The sequence below is a fragment of the Cetorhinus maximus genome, chromosome 6, assembly GCF_964194155.1.
Source record: "Cetorhinus maximus chromosome 6, sCetMax3.hap1.1, whole genome shotgun sequence".
NCBI lineage: Eukaryota > Metazoa > Chordata > Chondrichthyes > Lamniformes > Cetorhinidae > Cetorhinus > Cetorhinus maximus.
Genome location: NC_135884.1, coordinates 20,280,618 through 20,304,274, shown reverse-complemented (window position 1 = coordinate 20,304,274; position 23,657 = coordinate 20,280,618). Strand labels below are relative to the sequence as shown.

Here is a 23,657-nt window from a genome sequence, read left to right as displayed (position 1 = left end):
AAAGAGACTGTAGGATAATAGGGATGTATGAGCACAAATTATTGAAGGTGGCAGGAGAGTTTGAGAAAGTGCTTGATAAAGCATATGGAATCCTGGGCTTTATAAAAAGTGACATGGAGTACAAAAGCAAGGAAGTTATGATAAATCTGTATGAAACACTGGTTTGCCCTCAACTGGATTAATGTGTCCAGTTCTGGACATCGTACTTAGGAAGGACGTGAAGGCATTTCGAAAGAGTGCAGAAAAGAGTCACATGAATGATCTAGCTCTTGGTGTGCAGGGGACAATTTCAAAGTTTGTGGATGATACAAAATTTGGAAGCATTGTAAACTGTGAAGAAGACAGTATAGAATTTCAAAAGGACATAGACAAGTTGGAGTGGGCAGATGCATGGCAGATGAAGTTCAATGCGGAGAAGTGTGAGATAATGCATTTTGGTAGGAAGAACATGGAGAGGCAATATAAAATCGGGGGTACAATTCCTAAGGGGGTGCAGTAGCAGAGGGACCTGGGTGTATATGTGCATAGATCATTGAAGGTGGCAGGTCAGGTGGAGAGAGCAGTCAATAAGGCATGCAGTATCCTGGGCTTTATTAATAGGGGCATAGAGTACAAGAGCAGGGAGGTTATGCTGAGCTTATATAAGACATTAGTTAGACCTCAGCTGGAGTGTTGTGTACAGCTCTGGGCGCCACACTATATAAGAAGGATGTAAACGCATTGGAGAGAGTTCAGAAGAGGTTCACAAGAATGGTTCCAAGGATGAGGAATTTCAGTTATGATGATAGATTGGAGAGGTTGGGACTGTTCTCCTTGGAGAGGAGGAGGCTAAGAGGAGATTTGATAGAGGTGTTCAAAATCATGAGGGGGCTGGATAGAGTAGATCAGATTAAACTGTTCCCACTTGTAAAAGGATCGAGAACAAGAGGGCACAGATTTAAAGTGATTTTCAAAAGAAACAAATGTTATGTGAGAAAAAACTTTTTCACACACTGAGTGTTCGAGTCTGGAATGCACTACCTGTAAGTGTGGTGGAGGTAGGTTCAATCAAGGCACTCAAGAGGGAAATAGATGATTATTTGAAAAGAAACTACGTGCTACGGTATGGGGAAAAGGCAGGAAAATGGCATGATGTCATAATGCTCATTCGGAGAGCCAATGCGGACACGATGGGCCGAATGGCCTCCTTCTGCGCCGTAACAATTCTGTGACTCTGTGACTTGTTCCAGGATCAGAAATTTCAGTTTCCTGGATAGATTGTGGAAGCTGGGACTGTTCTCCTTGGAGAAGAGAAGATTAATAGGTTTGATAGAGATACTAAAATCATGAGGGGTCTGGACAGATTAGATAGGGAGAAACTGTTCCTGTTGATGATGGGATTAAGAACTAAAGGTCATTGATTTTAAGATGATTAGCAAAAGAAGCAACTGTGACCTGAGGAAGAACTTCTTTGCGCAGCGAGTGGTTAGGATCTGGAATGCACTGCCTGAGAGTGCAGTGGAAGCAGATTCAGTCGGGGCTTCCAAAAGAATTGGATAATTATCTGAAGAGAACAAATTTGCAGGGTTGCTTGGAAAAGGCAAGGGAATGGGACTATGTGTATTGCTCGTGCAGAAAGCTGGCATGACCATGATGGGACGAATGTCCTCATTTTGCACTGTAATTATTCTATGATTCTGTAAAGTATGACCATGGCTGAAATGTTCAAAACAAGAGATTTCAGGTTTATTATATTATGTTTTCCTCCATGACCTTCAATGTCATGGTCCCCAGCCTTTACCACCCACTTCTATTCCTTCCCAAAATCCACAGACAGAACTGCCCTGGTAAACCATTGTTTTAGCTTATTCCTACCCCATTGAACTGATTTCTTCCTATCTCAATTCTACTTTTTATCACCTTGCCAAGTCATACAGTTTTACAGCACAGAAAGGAGCCCTTTGGTCCATTATGTCCACGCCGGTCATCAAGCCCCTATCTACTCTAATCCCATTTTCCAGCACTTGGCCAGTAGCCTTGTATGCTATGGCGTTTCAAGTGTTCACCTAAATACTTCTTAAATGTTGTGAGGGTTCCCGTCTCTACCACCCTTTCAAGCAGTGAGTTCCAGATACACCCCACCCCCTGGCTGAAAAGGTTTTCCTCAAATTCCCCCTAAACCTCCAGCCCCTTACCTTAAATCTATGCCTCCTAGTTATTGACCCCTCCACTAAAGGGAAAAGTTTCTTCCTATCTACCCTATCTATGCCCCTTATAATTTTGTACACCTCAGTCAGGTCCCCTCTCAGCCTTCTCATATCTACTTTGAGAGAGAAATAAAAACCATAGGTCAATTCTGGAAATTTCCTTTCCAAGCCCCAAGGAAGAGAAGATCGAGGTGGGGACAGGATATAGAGAGGAAAAGGGGAGAGGAGGAGGAGAATGGGTAATGGGGAGAACAGAGGAGCCACACTGGGGAATGGGAAGAGGAGCTAAGAATAGGGAGACAAAGTGAGAGGACGAGATGGAAGGGAAGCCTCTTCCTTCCTACATCCGTGACTCTTCTAATGCCCTCCGTCACTTTAACAGTTTCCAGTCTCCTTGGATAGCCTGGTCCTTTTCATCATAAACATCCAATTCCTCTACACCTCCACTCCCCTCCAGCATAGTCTGAGAGCTCTCCATTTCTTCCTTGAACAGAGGCCCAGCCTGACCCCATTCACCTCCATCCTTCTCCGTCTTCTCACACTGAACAACTTTTCCTTCAACTCTACTCACTTCCTCTTAATAAAACGTGCTTGCGTGGGTTTGACTTATGTTGGCTTTTTGTGGGATATGTGGAATATTCCTTGTTCTAGTCCTACTCGCCCTCCTCCCTCATCTCTGTTTCTAATATGTTGATGAATGTATCGGTAGATTCCCTGCTCTCGCCCTGAACTGGAAATTTTATTGACTATGCTTTCAATTTCCATCCTTCCCCTGCCTTCACATTGTAAATCTCTTACTCTTCCATTCCCTTCCTTTACTTTTCTGCCTCCATTTCCTGGGATAGGCTATCAACCAGTATTCACCATAAACCCACCATCTCCCACAGCTACCTTGACTAAACTTCCTCACACTCTGCTTCCCCTAAGGACTCCATTCCATTTCCCCAGTTTCTCTGTCTCCGTTGCATCTCTTGGGACAATGCAATCTTCCATACTAACATTTCCAATATGACTTCCTTTTTCTTCAACTGGGATTCACCCCGTGTGGTTGTCAGGGCATGGGGGTGCCCGTTTCATTTCCCAGAACCCTTCCCAGAACCCCTGTCCTCACCTTCCACCCCACCAGCCTCAGTGTTCAACATATCATCCTGTTCAACTTCTGCCACCTCTAGCCTGATGCCACAACCAAACACATCTTCCCCTCCCCTTTCAGCATTGTGAAGAGACTGTTTCCTCCACTACACCCTGGTCCATCACTCCTCAATCACCCAAAACATGCCCTCCCTTTCCTACTGCAACTTTCCAAGCAAGTGCAGGAGATGTGTCACCTGCCCTTCTCCCTTCTCACAGTCCAGGGTTCTCCCAGATGAAGCAGCTATTTACTTGTACTTTTTTCAATTTAATATACTCTATTCACTGCTCACTGTGGTTTGCTCTACCATGGGGAGACCAAACACACACTGGGTTGCCGCTTTACAGAACACCTCCGTTCCATCTGCAAGCATGACCATGAGCTTCCTGTTGTCTGTCATTTTAACTCTCCAGTTTGCTCTGAACTCTGATCTTGGCCTGATGCAGTGTGCAGTGAAGCTTGATGTAAGCTTGAGGAACAGCACCTCAACTTTCAATGTTTTATGCTTTTTTGCTGGTTTACTTTTTACTCTTTTTTTTATTTCTTAATTCCTTTGCTTCACGTTCAGATGGCTGCTATTCTGCCATTCACACTTCCTCTAGCCACATTGTTTCTTTAATTGTTCCATCACCATCCTGTTTGGCTTTGAACAGTGAAACCTTTTGCCATTTAATCTGTTCGGTACTCCCTTTCAATGTATCAGTAATTACATTGTCAATGTCCAATAACAATCATCTTGTTGACTGGCAATTACATTGTTCAGCCAATTGCATTGTTAAAAGAGGTGATGGGCATGGCTCACCTATAAATGGGTACAAGAGGTGTCAGCTGTGGCTCAGTTCATAGCACCCTCACCTTTGAGTCAGAAGGTTGTGGGTTCATGTCCCACTCCAGGACTTTGAACAAAATAAAAGCCAAGAACTGTGAATGTACTCGAAAGAATTATAAATGGGTACAGCCTGTAACACACCAGGGGGAAAGGAATTGGGAGTCTGACATTCTGTTGACCTGTCTTAAGAGTAAACCTGCTTGAGGTAAAAGACTAGCTTCAGAATCATTCTTCCCTTATATACAATTATTGGAATTAACACTCTATCCAATCAGAGATCTTACCTTTTGTTGTTCTTCTACTCTTCCCACGCAACCCCCCCCGCCCCTACCTTCTCTTGCTCAAAATCTATTACTTTTCTCAGTTTTGATGAGTATTTCTAATATTTTCTGATTTTATTTTTGATTTCTAGGATCTGCAGTATTTTGTTTTTGTACAGAAAAAATATACCATACATAGTCTGTAAAATATTGGTCTCAATTTTCAGACCATTGGCTGACTAAGAATAGATGGTGAATCTAGCCCAGTGTGCCAGATGGATAGATATCTGATAACCTTAGAATTGCATGAGATTCCCTCACAGATCTAATAGGGTTGACAGCCCCTATTTGAAAAGCTGATCTGTAAATGTACATCCTAATGGCAAAATACCTTGAGCAAAAGCTGGTATTAATGTATTTAACTGCAGTCAAAACAAATCTAAACAGGAAATGAGCATGGAGTAGTTTTGTTAGTGTAGTTCATTTAACCATGTTTATACAGAGTAAATGAAAACATATAAACTAAGCAAAGACTTACCTAAAACATGTAAAAGCTTCATTCCTTTAAAAGCTTCCTTTTGTATTGTCTTAATTTTATTATCATCAATTCTTAGTTCCACAAGTGATTTAGGTAAATTAGTGGGAATCTGAGGTAGCAAATTCCATGAAAGGTAAAGCAATTTCAAACGTTTAATGGACTGAAATGCCTTGGGGTGGATTTTGATTATCTGATTGTTAATCAGGAAAAGTGCCTAGGTGGAGAAAAAAAGCAATAGGTAGTTTTTCATCTCATAATGATGTTTCATATTAGTGAGTAACTAATTGAAAATGTTGAAATGAAATAGTCCCATCCTGAACAACCTTGAAATAAGGGCGGATTTAATATATGAATTCAGTATTTTTTAGCAATGTAATGAATTAACACATTGGCCTAACACCAGTGTCTGAATCAAGTCCTAATGGTGAAATAAAAAGGCTCATATTGCTACATTCTTAAATAAGTATGGGAGTAGATCCACAGCACCATCTAATTTTTACAAATCAAGTGTTTTACAGCAATTTTTGGTTTGGTGACAAATTCCCCAATGTGGTTGAAAGATCATTGAAGTATGAATCTCAAGTGACTGATGAAAGATGGCACCCTGAAAGCTGGTACTCATCCTAATCATTACAATTTTAATAGTGTGGTCAAAGCAGGAGAAGTACCACAATGAAATTACTAGGAGTTCATCAAAGGTCAGAGAACCCTTTCCATGTTGTGCTGGTTGAATAAGCCAAATAAGTCGTAGTGGGTTTCAAAACCCAATCATAAACATTTTCGCCTGTGATTCCACCGAAGTTTTACACCACAAATGGACGAACATGAATGCATGCATTGGGAATTACCTGATTGACTATATCATGCCTTTAACAGGTTTAAGCTGCCTTGTAAAGGAAAAAGGTATATTGCAGTGGAAAATAGAGCTTGCTGGTACATTTTAGGATTCTTCTGTCTCGTAGCTGATAATCTGACTAATTAACAAATATAACCATTAGAAACTAGAATTGCATTATTTTTAATTGTATTTATCCACTCTGTTATATAAAGTTGCTAGTTTTATGGCTTTGGAAGTCTTTGAAGGATGTTGAAAAATACCTCAGGTCCTTATAGAAAACCCTTAGAACATGAAGCCTGCAAGGTTGAGCCCTGAGATATATATCTCTATGATGAGAAATACTTTAAATATCCTAATTGTACTCAATTGTGACTCTTCAACAAAATATAATTTTACCTCCCATTTAATAGGAAATAATTAATTTTCGTGTTTTTGCAGCAGTTTACATTTATATAGCACCTTTAATATAGTAAATGTTCCAAGGCATTTCAAGGATGGTGAAATTATGACAGGTGATGAAAAACTCAACCAAAGAGGGAGGTTTTAAGGAGCATCTTAAAAGAGGAGAGAAACGTGGAGAGGCAGAGAAGTTTAGGAAGGGAATTCCAGAACTTGGGGCCTAGGCAGCTGACAGCACAGTTGTCACTGGTAGGCTGATGGAATCAGGCCTAAACAAGATTTGGAGCAACGCAGCGATGTTAAGTGTTACAGGGCTGAAGGAGATTATGAAACTATGGATGGCGAGTGTTACGGGCTGAAGAAGATTATGGAAGTATGCAGTTGTAAGAACTTGGAGGGATTTGAAAACAATTGAGAATTTTAAAATCAGGGTGTTGCTAAACCGGGAACCAATTAGGTCAGCGAGCATAAAAGTGGTAGGTGAATGAGATTTGGTGCGAGTTAGGATACGAGCTACAATTTTGGATGTGCTAAATTTTAAGGAGGATAGAAGGTGGGAGGGCAGCCACGAGAGTCAGGAGGTAATGAAGGATCGGTTAAGGGTTTTGGCAGGCTGAGGCAAGGGCAGACATAATGATATTAAATGCTGCCTTCAAATTATAGTCTAAAATTTAGTCTTTCTGCAACAATAAATACTTAAAGTTTCAATTTTTGAACTACAATTTATTATTGAATCAACATATTCAGTTGGGAAGGTAGGGCAATTGGGTGGGTAGCCATCAGATCTGGAGGGAGGACCACAGTGAGTGAGAAGGAGGCTAGCAGCATTTGGAAATGGCAGAGGCTGGAAGCAGCCCATGTGCATTGAACACAGGCTGCATGCCAGCCTGGTGTTCCTAAATACAGCTGACACTGGCCACCTCAGGACAAGCCATATTGCAGGACAAACCATATAAACCATATGACTTCAAGCAGGCCAAACACCTGTTTAAGTTACGGACCCAGGATGCAGGGGTTTTTTTTGTTGTTGTCTTTCCCAAAATGGCGGAGGTGAGGGGCTGCACACTTTTGACTCTTGATAAGCATGCTCTTCCAGCCTGCTACGTTGGAGCTTAGAAAACTATTTAGTCCTTGCAAGATGGATGCTGTACTGCTGAATTTCTATGCCAATGTCTGTGAGGCATTTCCTTCCTCCATGGATAACAATTAATCATGATTCCATATGGATGTTATGGCCCTGATATTTAAATAATGTGCATTGGCCATTGGTGATGGTGTGGTGAGGAATGGGAGTGGGTGGTCTTCTGGACAGGAAACCCAGAAGGGTCTTTCAATTTTTTTCTGCAGTTTCTTACCTAACAGCAAGCTTGGTTGACAGGTTGTCTGCCTGTCAGGCAGAGTAGCATGTAGTACAAGGCCACAGCCGAGGAACAAAGAGCAAATAGGGAGGTGGAGAGAGAATGAGATTGGGGTCATTGGGGGAAGTGATTTTTGGGGGGGCAAATGGCAGTTTAGGAGCAGGTGGTGGTTAAGGGGAGAAATGGAGGGAGATGGAGCGAAGTCGGCGATGTGGAGCTGGATGCAGGAGAGCTTGTCAGAATAGGGGGAAACCTCCTGGTCCACAAGTAAAGGCACTTACTGAGATTCAGCCATTCCTGTCCCCTTTACCTGCTGGGCTTCTCAGCCCGAAGTGCTTTTTCAAAAAACGACATCCAGGTCACTTTAAACCTGTTAGCGGCAAACCACGTTTCTACGATTTGAAGTGGCTGCCCAACCCCGTCACCTGCATCCCATCACCCACCACCGTTTAAACTAGAAGTGGGAAGGTTGGGGTCAGGTTGAAATATTTGAATTTTAACTTCTCATGACCCAAGCCCACCTGCACTTGTGGTTAAAATTACTCCCCTGTCCTCAAAGAATGAGTATATGGTATTAGCTAAACTACTATCAACAAAGTGAATAATGCTCCATTTTATTTGTACATTCGCCATTCCCCTGTTGAATAAACAGGACTATGTACTAAATGTATGAATATTAATATATACCACATCTGAAATAAAAAAACATTGACTTACATAGAGTGAAGGCAGGTTCTTTAAATCAGTTTCTTTTATTTCTGTAATTTTGTTATTTTGCAGATCAAGCATTACTGTACTTTTAGGAATTCTTGCTGGCACTGACTTCAAACCTGGATCATTAAATGAAAAAAATGTTAGATATGACTTTAGATTTTTGTGTGGCAATAAACAACTGCAAAATAATTCAAATGTTCAAACAACATCAATTTGAGAGAAGAAATCACAAGTTACATTTGACCTGGGTCATCAAGATCTCCATTTTACTTTTTAATTTACACTTGATAACACAGTGGACAACATTTACTTGAGCTATTGTCGTATCATGTACAAAGCTGATTTTGGATCTTACTTTGACAAAATATTTAAGTGCATTTGGCGCATGCTGAACAGAAGCTCTTACAATGTTTTTCAGCAGGTCTCTCTTGTGTATTACATTCTTAATCCCAAAGGAATGAAAACAGAACATAATACCTTAGCACATGTATATAAATTTTTAATATCTCTCTCACAATTCTAATCCCAAAATTGCTCCGCATAAAAGAAGTCATTAAATATGTATATTGTGATTCTGACATCATTGTTCATTATAAAGTTGAGTTTATAAGTAAATAAGGGGGTGAATTTTACACCACCATCTCCAGGAGTGGGTTAGCAGGCGGGTGAGGCTTAAAATCGGGTGGTGCGATGGGGGAGCTATGCCCTTCGTCTACTCATCTCTGCTGGTATTTTACCTGTAGCTGGGGCGACGTTGCGCGGCACACCCACCATTGGGCCACATTGAGGCCCCTAAAAGGCCAATTAATGGCTTCCTCTCACAGCTACTGGTTTTTTTTACCAGTGATGAGAGGTGGGGAGGAGCAGCAGGACCCAGGCCACGTGGGTCTCAGTCTTGGGCCAGCTCAGGGATACCAGTTTGTTTTGCAGAAGTTATCAAACTTGCCTCAAGACAGACATCATAAAATAGAGGGAAAAGCAGTCTGGGCCAGAATTTATTAGCATTCTTCCAAGGGCAAATTTCAAATACAAGACACCAAGTACTGTTCTTCTGAATAAGAAATCAAAATTTGGATTCTATGGGATATATTATGACAGAGGAAGTGTCCAGAAAGAATTGCATGTGTTGGATAAATTCTATAAATAATACTTCTGGCTTTACACCATATTAAAGCTGACTGTGTGCACTCAGTTGATTTTTGTGAGTAAGTGCCTGGAGTAGTGCAAACTATTTTTATATTAATATTTCCTGGCTTGTCAGTATAGGTTGGGTGGCCCTTGCTGTTACCACATGCTAGTAGAGTAGGGTGAAACAAAATGATGAAGTTATGATTCCTTCACAAAGTTATCAAGTAGTGGACTCCTTATGTGCTTTGTTTTTGTAGTCCTTTCAGACTTCCTTAGTTTGGGTAGTTAATGCTTGTGCTGACTTACCATTGTAAAAGAAAATAAGTGCCTATTGATGCATATGTTTGTATTGCTAATCCTTAATATTGGAGCTACTTAATGTGACACGATTATTATCCCCATGGATCTTCATTTCTTTATTTTTTTCAAAGACACTGATCATTGATAGCTGATTTTTAAGTTTTGTACAGACAAGTAGCTATCTGCCTTTATCGAAGAAGGGAAAGGTAGATCATTGTATTTCATAATAAATAGAATGGCATTTTTTATAAACGTTAATTGAAAGCCCATGTGCAGTAACAGCATTGACATGACACAGGTGACTGTACCAACAGCATATAATATTCTAAGACATGATGAAGCAAAGCATAATGAAAAATATCAGTACATGGAAAAGTTGCAGGGTGATAACTTTTCTGAATTAGCACAGTTGTTGATTAAGGAGCAATCAGTGTTCACTAAGACTTGCCATGTAAGTGATGCTGCTATTAAGGTGGGCTTTGTGATTGCCCATGAAATAGTTGTGTCACTGAAACCATTTTGTGAGGGAGAATGTTTTGAAGTGCTGCCTGCTGAAAGCTGTATAAATAGTGGGCTGAATTTTAACAGCCAAAATTGGGGTGGGTTGTGTTCAGGGCAGATGTTTAAAGCTCTAAAAATCTGAACCCCACCCCAGCATGCTTCCAACCCATTCACTTCTGGGTTTAATGGAGTGGGATAAGGGGGTGGCCCACGAACCTGTTCCTAGAAGATCGGTGGCAATTTAAATATTTTAATAAGACCGACAGCATCTTATTTAACCAGGTTTTAGAATGAGCTAGCAAGTGGGGGAGGCTTAAAATTGGGTGCTGTGGTGGGGAGCATGGCCTTCATCTCCCCCCTCTCCACTGGTTGTCCACCTGCCTCCACTGGTATTTTACTAGTAGCGAGGTAAAGATTGGGCCAGTTAAAGCCTTTTGGAAGCCAGTTAATGGCCATTTAAGGGCTTCCTCTCGGAATTTACATTTCCCAATCCTCAGGAAACCTGGCAGCTCAAGAGAGGTGAGGGCAGCTTTGAGGAGAAGGTACATGCTTTTACAGCACTGCTTGTGGACCAGGAGGAGCAGGAGCTCCCCCACTCCCCACCACTCCGTGGTAGAGTATTGCCCCTTACCCAGTTGTGCATCGGACCTGCCTGATCCTGCAGCCTGCTCCTGGAAGTCAGGTCTGTCAATAAGGCTGACTTCAGGCAGGGAACGTCAGTGACATAAGATGCCTGCTGTGGAATTAATACGGCTTGCAGGGAAATCCAGACTCCTGGGTTTTTCTTATGAAACTCTGTGCCTCCCTTCCACCCCACCTTGTCCATGTATCATAACCCAGTTAATATCCAGGACTTTATGTCCAGATAGGAATCAAAATATTACAAATACCAACCTTTCAAGAAACACAATCACTGAGATTGCTAGTGATTTAGCTGATAATCTGAATAGATAAATCTGTGACAAATCAAAGTCCTTTGCTGCTTTCTCAATTGTAATTGATGAAAGCTCTGTATGTTATTGATGTTGATCAACTATTAGTGTGCATTCATGGAGTTGATAAGAACATGTGCATAACAGATGAGCTAATAGAAATGAGAAGCACAACAGGAAATGACCTCTTTAACAATTTGGTGGAGCTCTGGACTGAATCGGAACTGAGTGTGAGCATAGATAGGGCACCCTGCATGGTGGGCAGGAAAGCTGGCATTTTGGCAAAGTTGAAGGGCAAATTGCCAAATATCAACCCAAACCAGGTGTTTGGTAGTTTTCGTAGCATTTTACATCAAAAAGTCCTGTGTAGTAGAATTTTGGAAAGGAATCATGTTATAGATACTAAAACTGTTAAGTTTACTCAAGATCCAGCTCTGTTTTATTCAGCTGTTAAAAGAATGTGAATTTCATCATGGAGCTGTGTTTGAGCTTTCTGAAATTGTATGGTGCAATCCAATTTTTCATAAATCAGTAATTGTTCCAAGGCCTTGGTTTCATAGTGGATATTTTGGAACATCTGAATTCACTCAACATGAGGATACAGGCTGCAACAAATATGTAAAGATGCTATGGTAATATTTGGGGTGAAGTTTCAGCTGTGGGAGAAACAGCTTTCCCAAAGTAACTTGGCACTTTTCCCACCTTGAAATCACTATGTGACACTGTTGGGACTCAATGTGATATACCATTTTGTGGCACCACGTATAAAATTGCTGAACTGAGAGGCGAATTTCAATTCTCTGCCTTCAGGAACTCTGAAGGAACGTTTGAAAGTTTTAGCACACCATTTTCTATTAACATGCATGAAGTATCAAAGGAAAACCAATTGGAAGTTATTGAACTGAAGTGTGATGCTTTGCTGTAGAAAAACATTTTATTAGATATTCAAATTCAAGTTTTATCAGTATCTGCAACAAATTATCCCAAACTGAGATCCTTTGCGTCAAGAATTCTTTTCATGTTTGGCATATGTGTGAACAAGTATTCTCTATCATGAGCATCAATGCCTCAAATACATTCTCAACATACATAAACCTGAACTCCATCCTCAAGATATCTTTAGCTCAGTCATTTGTTCCAAATAGTTCAAGCCAAGAAAGGGCAGGTATTCAGGTATTGGGGAGAAGCAATAGCAGAATAGAATGAGGATTATACATATTGAACCTTTCAGGATTTTGGGACTTCACAGGCAATGAAGTACTTTTGAAATATAATCAAGGTTGCAATGTAAGAAATATCCAATAAGTAAGTACTAATGGTTTATTTTATCTATTTCTATTTCAATAACTTTTCAGGATTAAACCCAGCATATAAAATGTTTGATAGCCCTGCTCTAGATTCAGATTGAATGATATCTTTGAGGTAGTGCATCTTTAAAAAAAAATCTTGCCTGTAAATTCATAGCATAATCTGGGAAAGCCAGAAAAATGTTCAAGATGAAGCAGGTATATTATCTATACTTGGCATTCTAGTCTCCATCAGAATCATCACCAAGGGTAGATCAAGGGTTGGTAGTTCATCAGTGTTTTTGTATGAATGAATGATTGGTGAGAGCCCTGGGATTTGAGGAGACCAGAGAAAGTTGTCAACTCGTGGGACATTACAATTTATAGCAGTGTGGATATTGGCTGAATTGCCCTCAACTGTGGTGCTTTCTCTGCTATAGTTAAATATTTTGCTAATATTTGCTTTCACATGTGAAGAATGATCCCTTAGGAGTTGTACTGGAGAGGGCCTGGTATGCATGAGCTTTATCTTAGCAAGAGTCAAATATTAAAAAGGAAAAAAATGTAGAACGTTAAAGATTAAATAAAGGATCATGGAACCATCTCCTTTAAAAATCAAAACAATTGCTCAATTTTGAGAAAATAATTTTTACAAGTAAAGGGTTAAACTGTAAATTAACTTACCAGCATCAGAGCATTGGACTACCCGTACTTGGCACACACATTTTAAAGGACATGTGAAAAATGGGTCATCGAGAGTGGGTGGTGGAGTTGGTGTTTGTTGTGGTTGGATGATGTCAGATGTGTTTTGGGGAGGATCCTGTAGCATAATATCATGTTCTGCCAGGAAGTGAAGAAATTCATTCTGAAGTAATGGTTTAGCAGAACACAGAGCCACAATGGATAGGAACATAAATGTTCTCATATTGAATCCTAGACAACAAGATTTTAGTTCAACAAAATGAAGACAAAAATAATAAAACAAGATTAGAATGTAGCTCATATCAAAACATGGTTTGTTATTATTTTGCATCTATTCCTAAAGAGTTGTGACTACATTTCCAAGTTGAATATTTAAATCTGATTTGGTGAGTGTTCCATATAATCAATGCAGCAGACAAATGCAAAATGAAGTAACTTAAAATGTAGACTGCCCCTGTGGAACATCCTTTATCTGAAATTTTGATTATATGCCTGACCTTTTGTGGGAGTAAACCCGTTGGTTCAGAGCAAAGTCCACTAATGTTCTTTTGCAATTAGCAATGTGATTTTTCAACTTTTTCCTCAGTCACATTCCTTTCTACTTTGATAGACAGGGCCCTCCACTGGATCTTTCCCAATTCTCCTGCTTCTGCTGTCATCCATCCTCCTCAACCATTACGAATCACCTTTGACCTCAACCTTTCAACCCACCAACTTCTGTATTTGACAAATCATCTTCTGCTGGCACTAACAATGATCTACCACCAAGCACAACTTCCCTTCCTATCCATGTTCTACCTTCATTAGGACTTACTTTCTCTAGTTCATTCTTCCACCAATCATACCACCCGCACTCCTTCCCCATCACTTTTTAATGCTAGCGCAGGAGACCATTCCAATTCGTCTCCCAGGCAGCTGCCTAGGGCCCCAAGCACACCTTCTGGATGAGAAAACAATTTGCATGTTCTTTGTCCCAACCTTTGTACTGCATTTTCTACTCACATTGTGGAGAGTAAATTCAGATTAGGTGACTGCTTTAACAAGCATCTTCATTTTGTCTTCAAGCATGACCCTGAGATCCCTGTCACTTGCCATTTCAATTTCTTATCCCACTCATGCTTTGAACTCTCTCTTTTTGGTTGCGTACACTTCCAGTGTTACACTACAGTTTCCACAGCTGCCTCTTGATCTCCTCCCTGTTGAACACTCAGCCCTCTAGCCTTAATATTCACTCAATTAATTTCAGATTTTAATTATAGTCTTCACTTTCTGTTTGGCAGGAAGTCCCGGTAATATGTCAACATATTTTGGGATGGGAACACTACACCAGTTCACTGTGCAGTTGGGGTGGTCTTCCTGCACCCTTGGTGACAAAATGTTTTCTTCTCCCAGGTTGCTGAGCCAATGGAGCCTCTACCACCTTGCTACTTAATCATGCTTCAATTTCTACCAGTTGGAACCTCCATCTCTTCAGTGATTCATCTGTTTTCTGTATATTGTACATGGCTTTAATTGCTCTTACTGTCTCATGCTAATATCACTTCTGCCATTTAAACACTCCCCAATTTACAGTCATTCTATTTCCTTTTGTGTTCCCTCTTCCATTACTTTTTAATGCTGTGCATCTGTAATATCTTCTAGTTTCGATGAAGGGCCTGCACCTGAAATGTCAACTTCAAATAAAAGCAAAATACTGCAGATGCTGGTAATCTGAAACAAAAACAGAAAATTATGGAAAAACTCAGCAGGTCTCGCAGTGTGTGGAGAGAGAAACAGAGTTAACGTTTCGAATTTGCATGACCCTTCAGAGCTGGAGAGAAGTAAAAAAAAGTTTATACTGTTTAAGAGGAGTGGAGCAGGTGAAACTGGATAGGAGGGGACAAAGGAGCGATAGACAAAGATGTCATGGACAAAGGTTGTTAATAGTAGTGGTAAGGGCTAAAAAAGGTGCTGATAGTGGCATTAAGGTAAGAAAGCAGAATGTGATAATAGCAGAACAAGGGTAAACAGTGTGAAAGAACAACATGGAACAAGTAACAGATGGCCCTTTTGGGGTGGACTGGGAGGAGGAGGAGGTGGTGGGGGGGGAAAAAAGGATAGAGAATGGGATAAAAAGGGGATAAAACAATGAATAAATTATTAAAAAAAAATTTATGAAAATAAAAATAAATGGATGAAAAATAAAAATGAATGTAGAAAAAAGGGATTAAAAAGGGTGAGGGTAGAGGAGAGAGTTCACGGTCTGAAGTTGTTGAACTCAATATTAAGTCTGGAAGGCTGTAAAGTGCCTAATCGGAAGATGAGGTGCTGTTCCTCCAGTTTGCGTTGGGCTTCACTGTAACATTGCAGCAGGCCAAGGATGGACGTGTGGGCATGAGAACAGGGCGGTGGGTTGAAATGGCAAGCAACAGGGAGGTCTGGGTCATGCTTGCGGACAGATTGAAGGTGTTCCGCAAAGCGATCACCCAGTCTGCGTTTGGTCTCCCCAATGTAGAGAAGACCGCATTGAGAACAGCAAATGCGGTAGACCAAATTGAAGGAGGTGCAAGTGAAGCGCTGCTTCACCTGAAAGGAGTGTTTGGGCCCTTGGGTGTTGAGGAGGTAAAGGGGCAGGTGTTGCACCTTCTGCGATTGCATGGGAAGGTGCCGTGGGAAGGAGATGAGGTGTTGGGGATGATGGAGGAGTGGCTCTGTCCCTATGGAATGGGGGTGAGGGGAAGATGTGTTTGGTGGTGGCATCCTGTTGGAGTTGGTAAAAATGGCGGAGGATTATTCTTTGAATTTGCAGGCTGGTGGGTGAAAAGTGAGGACAAGGGAGACCCTATCATGGTTCTGGGAGGGAGGGCAAGGTGTGAGGGTGCTTGAGATGGGTCAGAAAAGGTGGAGGGCCCTGTCAACCACAATGGTGGGGGGGACCTCGGTTAAGGAAGAAGGAAGGCATAACTTCAAAATTCTTTTAATAGGTACTGACTTAGAGTGCTTTAATAGAGTGCTTTGCACTATTTTGCTTTTAAACAATGCTTATGATGTTCTTTTACATGTGCTAAAGATTTTACTTAACAAAAACAGTGTCAGCAATGTACACCATAGAGTGCATGAATGTTAGCCTATAGATGGAACGAAGTTCATGAGAGGGGTCTGCAGCCATGCCATTCAGGCTTTGCGTTGCATTTGTAAATGTGTGCGCCATACTGTCTCCTCTGTTTTTCGTTTAATGTTTACACTATTAATCCTATGATTACTGAATATGTTCTGTACTAATAAAAGCTTTCTTTACTTCATCTAAATAAACGTAATTTGGAAAATTCCTCAGTGCTAATTTCATTCCACAAGCGATAGTTTTTCATAAGTGCAGCGGAAACCCTGATTACACCACAATTTTGCTTCCACATGATTTCGGTGCAAGGGCATACCATTTTGAATGATTATTGACTTGGAACACCAGAATAGAGCTGGTCAGTGTTAACTAAATTCAATGCTGAAAAATGAAAATTAATCTTTGCACTTCCGAGGAGAAGTTTACTAAGGAATCTGGCACTAACAGACTTGGTTATTTTCTACCTGTCAGAGCATTCTGTAAGGTCTGCTAACTAAGCTCTACTTACTAAGCTCACCAACACAGTGGAGTAACTTTCAACTATGGCAGGGGCTTAAAATGGATTGCATCAAATTGTCTGTTATGTACTCTGCATAATTCTCCTTTTCTTAAAGTCAATGGAGTGACAATCAGGTGTAGTGTATAACAGGCATCTGAAACACCAGTTTTACAACCTTGCTACAGTTGAAAGTCATCCCATTCAATTCTAGAACTCCTCAAGGATGAATCTGGAAGTCAATGACACTGTATTTATTGAGGAAATTATCCTGTAAATATGATATAGATTAAGTTTACTTACTAGAATATATGTTTAAAGCGTTTGTCATTTGAAGGTTTGATCATTTAATTGACAATCATTTTCCTTATTAATCAAAAACATACGGTTGCTACCTGAAGTTTTTCAGTTCCAAGTAGTTTAGTGACAAAACGGTAAGATCTGGAATACAATGGAGGAAATAACCACTATTGAACTGAACTTTAAAACAAAGATGTTAACATTTTATGAATCATTATTACTTGCCCAATTGATAATTTCTAGCATGATTAAGTATGACATTGAAGTAAAATAAATAGAAGTTGATTATTTTGTAAGGCGTTGTAAATTCTATCAGGATATAACAAATTTGGTGTTAGAAAGGTTTGCTGAAGATCGTATTTTCGTATTTTCTGTGTTATTTGTATATGTTCAGTTCATATTTTAATCTAAATAGTTGCAATCTGTGTTACCTTCTATTGCAGTAACATTTTACTTTGATGTGCCTTTCCTTCTTAAGATTTCAACATATTGTAGAATTTTTTCAGAACAATTATGAATATTGGTTACCATCAATATGTTTTTGACCAAACTAATTTTGTGATAATGTTGATTACCAATGCTAATACATCATTATTTCTACAATTAGATCTATTTTGTTTCAAGTTCTTCCAATTGTTTTACCTTTTACAAACAAGCTTATTTTGTCAAGTTATTTGTTTAAAATTTATCAAAACACAACTAACTTTTGCTTTTTAAAAGTTAATCTATATAGTAAAGATGATGCGAATATTCATATACACATAGAATCATACAAGACAAAAGGAGACCATTTGGCCCATTGTGGCTGTGCCAGCTTTTTGAAAGAGCTATCAAATGAGTCCCATTTTCCTGCTCTTTCACCAAAGGTCTGAAATTTTTCACTCTGCAAGAATTTATCCAATTCCTTTTGAAAGTTCATATTGAATCTGCTTCCACTACCCAGTCAGGTTGTGTATTCCAAATAGTAACAACTTGCTGCGTTTATATAAAAAAAAATCCTCATCTCCTCTCTGACTCATTTGCCAATTACCTTATTGTACCTGTAAATGTTCAAAAATGTAATTCCAGCAATAACAAAGTACAAAAATCTCTTACCATTTGAAAAGAGATATATTTTTATTGGTTAATTCAAAGTATTCACTTAAGGACATTACAACAAATGAGGAATGCTGTAGCTTCTACAGTAGCTAGCTGTCACACAAAATGATCTGCCACTGTTAAGTTCCTCTGTTGTGTGTGAGCCAAAAAGTTTTGCATTGAAAAAGATACTTTCAGGCATGAAGTTACAGGAGAAACCAATGTATACTGCCTGTATTTTGTACTGTGGAAGAGCATTTCTGCTTGATTTTTGAAATTGCTTTATATTAATGACAGCAATGTTTTAACAAGCATTTCAAAAATGAGCAGTGTTCAAACATAGACAGCATCTAAACTTACTTACTCAAGCATAGCCTAATAATTTGTCATAAATAATAGGTAAAGTATATGACTTGCAGTGTATTTTTTCAACAAACAAAAGAATTTCACAATTTATATATTTAGCCTAGATGTTCAAAGGTGGAACAAAATTGCATTCGTCATCTGAACCTTCAGGACGTCCCAAAGGCAATAATTACTATATATTCAAGAAATAAATAGAAAATCACAAAACACGGTTTGAATGACTGACGTGCATTTCTATTTTACTAATGAGTACTTTGAATTAATTTATTGTACAATTTAAAGCATTTTTTAATAGTAAATTCCTTTTAAAAATGTACATACCTCAGGAAAGCTTAGATGACACTACTGTTGCTACAAAACCTTGCAGTTTCATGTAGATTTTTATTCCAGCAACAATTATGAGAAGAAATATGTCAAAGTTAAGGCGAACATTACATATAATTGAAAAGGAAATCTTGTATATTAAAGAAGGCTTCTTCCCAGCAGTCAGATGATGTTCAAACAGAAGTGCTCATAGATCATCACTTTATGCAGCTCCCAACCAAATATTGAAAATGCATTGTAAGTGCTCATATGTTTCCCATCAGTTTTTGTAACTAAGCCAAAACATTTTTGTGGATTTCTGGATGATTCCTATAATAGCTATTAAGCCTTGTAGTTCAATGTGGGTGATAAAAAAAAAATGGCACCCTGCCATTCTAAATATCATTGTTATAGGTACAAACAATTTGACCAGTTGCAGTAAGGACAGAGATATTAAGTAATTGTGTACCTGTTTGATTTTTATTTCCATATGTAGACTCTCGTGCATTTTATGTTTTCCTATATATATCTATAAAAGATATTTCCATGTTAGTGCATCAGGCATGCAATTTTATAGTAGATTTACTCCTGTGGCTTCACTGTACTACTTTGTTGTAACCATCACTCAAACCATCTAATTGTTGTTTTACCCATGTTTATGCAATAAATATAGTGAAAGTAATATATTGTGCAGAATATTAAATCAATTTATATAAAGCCTGAAATTCTGGCTAAGATTTTGCATGGTGAGGTAAATGGGTGTAAGAATCATCTCATCAGAGAACCTGTAATTTATATCTAATAAACATAGTGGCTTTCATTAAAAAACCTATTTTAATCAGTGTATGGATTTTCCTCTGTTGAATTGCCGTCATATAGTTATGTTTCCTGTTCCTTTGATAGGATTCCATGACTTTAACTTCTTTGTAACTTGTATAGTATTCCAAAAAATTTATAGAGGAGGAAGAGATGTAATTGAGGATAGAAATATGTTACGAAATTGACTAAACCGTAGATACTTTCTTGAATTCAATGGCACCAGTTAGTCGCTCCCTTAAGCGGTCAGAGCATCTTATTGTAGTGGGAGTTGACTCACATTGTCCTATGTCTACTTTTAAAATAGGAATATTACAATGTCACCTCTTCTAATCTGAACCAAACATCCATGTCTTTCACGTGTATCTTTTCAATCGTTTTCAAAGTTGTCTTAGTTAACATGAGTTTAGGTGAATTTTGGTTTGTATCATAAGCTACTGTATTCCACAGTAAGGTGAAATATGCAGAGCAATAGGTGTAATCGGTCTCGCTTAATTTAATTTGTACAACTTTGTTTTGCATTCTTAGCAAATATAAGACCATGCAATGCTATCCCCAGTTCGGTGGGTTGGCTTAATTTATTAAACAAGTTTTTTTTTATAAGCGGATCTCCCAATTTTAACCTCTTCCCTCAGCAAAAACTAAAATAATTTAAAATTAGTTTTGCCAGAATCAGGATGCTATACCTATCAGCAAATATTGAGTGACCAGGGCTGTTTTCTCTAGAAAAGAGAAGGCTGAAGAGTGACATCCCTTTTAAAGTAAGTTTCAGTTTAGAAATAGGATTTTAAAAATACCACATCTAGATCTTTCCTGGAAAATGTCACTGGCCCTATTCATCCATTAATACAGAGTTTTGAATTTAACAACTTCATAAAAATTTGGGAGTGTTTTTGTTGTGTGTCTGTCCAACTCAGTTGAAGCAATCTCCCGTGAATCAGAGGGCTGCAGGTTTAATTTCATAATCTATGGTGACATTCCTGTTCAATATGGTAGAAATGCTGCATGGTTGGTCGTGATGTCTTCTAGGTGAGTTGTTAAGCTAAGGCCCTGTCTGCCTGTACAGTTTATTCAGGTGGAAATTGAAGGATCCCATGACATTACTGGAAAAGCATGGCATTCTTTTGGTGTCCTTCCTAAGTTTCTTCCTTCAGTCACTGCCACCAAAAAACAATTTGGTGCACACACAATTACTGATCACAATGCTTGCCATCGGCATCCTGGAGATTACCATTGACCATAACTTAACTGGACCAGCCATATAAATACTGTAGCTTACAAGAGTTGGCCAGAGACTGGGAATTCTGCAGCAAGTAACTAACCTCGTGACTTGCCAAAGCCTGCCCACCATCTACAAGGCGCAAGTCAGACGTGTGATAGAATATTCTTCACCTCCCTGGATGAGTGCAGCTCCAATAACACTCGAGAAGCTTGACACCATCCAGGACAAAACAGCTCACTTCATCAATACCTCATTTGCCACTTTAAATATTCATTCATTGTGTAATATCCTCTCAATGCCCAAAGAATCACTGATCCTACAGCACAGAAAGACTGACCTATTAGGCCTGTTTTGGTTCTTTGAAAGTGCTTTCCAATTAGTGTCATTCCTTTGTTCTTTTTTATAGCCTTGCAAAATTTTCCTTTTCAAGGATATATTCAGTTCACTTCTGAAAGTTTCTGTTGAGTCTGTTTCCACTATCCTTTCAGGTAGTGAATGCTAGTGCATTCACTATGCCCCCTGTGCACAGTGGCAGCAGTATGTACCATATACAAGATGCACTTCAACAACTGTCCAAGGTTCCTCCAACAGCATATCCCAAACCCATGACTTCTATCACCTAGAAGGACAAGGGCTTACAGGGACATGAGAATGCCATCACCTGCAGGTTCCCTTCCAAGCCATGTACCATCCCAACTTGGAACTAAAAGGACAATCCTTCACTATCACTGGATCAAAAACTTGGAACTCCTTCCTAATAGCATATGTTCCTGCACCACCTATCAGTTCAAGAAGATGCTTCACCACCACCTTCTTAAGGGCAATTATGGTCTTTCCAGCGATACTCACTTACCGTGCATGAATAAAAAAAATGTATAATGCTCACTGGTCTCAAAACAATTCACCATGTGAAGTTCTTTTGAGCTGTTTCTGAAAGACGTGATGAAGCTCTGTATATAAATGTTATATCAAAAATACACTCGATTCTTCAGCACCCATTATTTTCTGGCCATTGTTAATGCCACTTTCTAATTGACTGCCAGAATGTGCACACGAGTGCTATGTACGGACAAACGAATCAGAGAGGAAATGAACACAAATTTGTTTACACTGTGAGTTGTTATGCACTAGCATTCACTACCTGAAAGGATGGTGGAAGCAGACTCAACGGTAACTTTCAGAAGTGAACTGAATATATCCTTGAAAAGGAAAATTTTGCAAAGGGTATAAAAAAGAGCAAAGGAACGAGACTAATTGGAAAGCTCTTTCAAAGAACCAAAGCAGGCCTAATGGGGCAGTTGGCTTCTTTCTGTGCTGTAGGATCAGTGATTCTTTGGGCATTGTGAGAATATTAAAGCTAGCTAATGGGTCCTTTTACTTGGTGTGCCCAAACATAGTATTGTTTTACTGGTGTTGGGAGGTTCAATAATGCTTTAAGAACCACAATTTTAGACTGATGCCTATGCCTCACTGCTGATTATTCAATTCAAATGAGCCCTGTACATGCAACTGGCTGCGGAGCTACACGTCATATGTTGGGTTTCACAGGTGTTCATATAGAACTTGTCTGTGGTACAATATTCTACATGCTCAAGAAGGAATAAAAATGTTTGCAGATAGTGTACGCTATTGGATTGAACACTGAGCCCTAATATGGTCACAGGTCACTCTGGAGAAGTCAGCAGCAGGAATGTTGCCTCTTCAGTTGTTTTTCCATAAACTTATGAAATAAATGAATATAAAAACAAAAAGCTAAAAGCTACTGCGGATGCTGGAAATCCAAAACAAAAACAGAATTACCTGGAAAAACTCAGCAGGTCTGGCAGCATCGGCGGAGAAGAAATCAGTTAACGTTTCGAGCCTTCATGGCCCTTCGGCAGAACTGAAGCATAGTTAGAAGAAGGGAGAAATATAAATTGGTTTAAGGTGGGTGGGGAGGGGGTGGGGTGGGGAGAGACACATTGAGGGTGTGGTGATTGTGGAGATGAGCAGATAATCAAAAGATGTCACAGACAAAAGGGTCAAAGAGGTGTCGAAGGTGGTGACATTTGTCTGAGAAAAGTGCTAATTAAGAATGGAAGACAGGATATTCAAAGTACAGCTCTAGTGGGGGTGGGGTGGAAAGACTAACAAGGTTTACCATTATAAATATAAACCAATTTATATTTCTCCCTTCTTCTAACTATGCTTCAGTTCTGCCGAAGGGCCATGAAGGCTCGAAACGTTAACTGATTTCTTCTCCGCCGATGCTGCCAGACCTGCTGAGTTTTTCCAGGTAATTCTGTTTTTGTTTTGAAATAAATGAAGCTGTTTAGTCATCTTGAATGCAACTGAAGGTTGTGCCTAGTCCGATAATAGCTGAAAAATTACTTTCTGGTGCTATCAAAAACAGTTGTCAACTGCTCTTTATATAGCCACAGTCAAGAGTATTGGCAGTTACTTATTTATTGTTTAAAGTGGCCTACATCTCAGTTACTACCTACTTGGAAAACTTCAACTTCTATAGGGTCTACCTCTTGGTTCAGCTTTCTTTCTGCCTCTTCCATGATAATTGGCTCAGTTAGTGCTTTCAGTTACAGTAACTCCATGTTGAAGAGCAACCACTATGTTCAACCAACATTGTGGTAGCACATAAAGATATCCTTTCAATGCCAAAAGATGTCACCAAGTTTTCAAATTATGCTTATCCCATCTTAGACAGTCGCATGGCATCGAGGATGACTTGCTTCCACTCCAATTCAGTGGTTTGTGAAATGGCTCATCAGTCCAATGTGCGATCTGCAGACTCTGCCCCATGCAGGGCAAGTGGTGCTCGAAGGGTCAAGCAGAGGTGCTTGGAGGTTGTTGTGTTCTTTCCAATGCCTCGGCTTTGCCTCT

General features: G+C 39.5%; 2 protein-coding genes across 12 annotated transcripts in view; one reads left to right on the top strand and one right to left on the bottom strand.

Moving 5' to 3' along the window:
• The window catches only part of LOC144681609 (asporin-like), a 115,343-nt gene extending 96,285 nt beyond the window's left edge, over positions 1-19,058 (bottom strand). For 4 of the 6 annotated variants that reach the window (XR_013576807.1, XR_013576806.1, XM_078543361.1 and 1 more), the window contains exons 1-3: positions 13,086-13,350; positions 8,258-8,370; positions 4,946-5,159 (exon numbers count right to left, since the gene is read on the bottom strand). Coding sequence is in view for 4 of the 6 variants with exons in the window: in XM_078543361.1 (XP_078399487.1) it covers positions 4,946-5,159; positions 8,258-8,370; positions 13,086-13,326 (568 nt within the window). In the remaining 2 variants the exon portion in view is untranslated. Of the gene's footprint in view, positions 1-4,945; positions 5,160-8,257; positions 8,371-13,085; positions 13,351-17,091; positions 17,138-18,760 lie in introns of those variants that run through there. The other 2 variants (XM_078543363.1, XM_078543362.1) reach the window with 2 other exon arrangements.
• cenpp (centromere protein P) overlaps positions 1-23,657 on the top strand; it is a 308,552-nt gene that overhangs the window by 183,007 nt on the left and 101,888 nt on the right. The window lies entirely within an intron of this gene.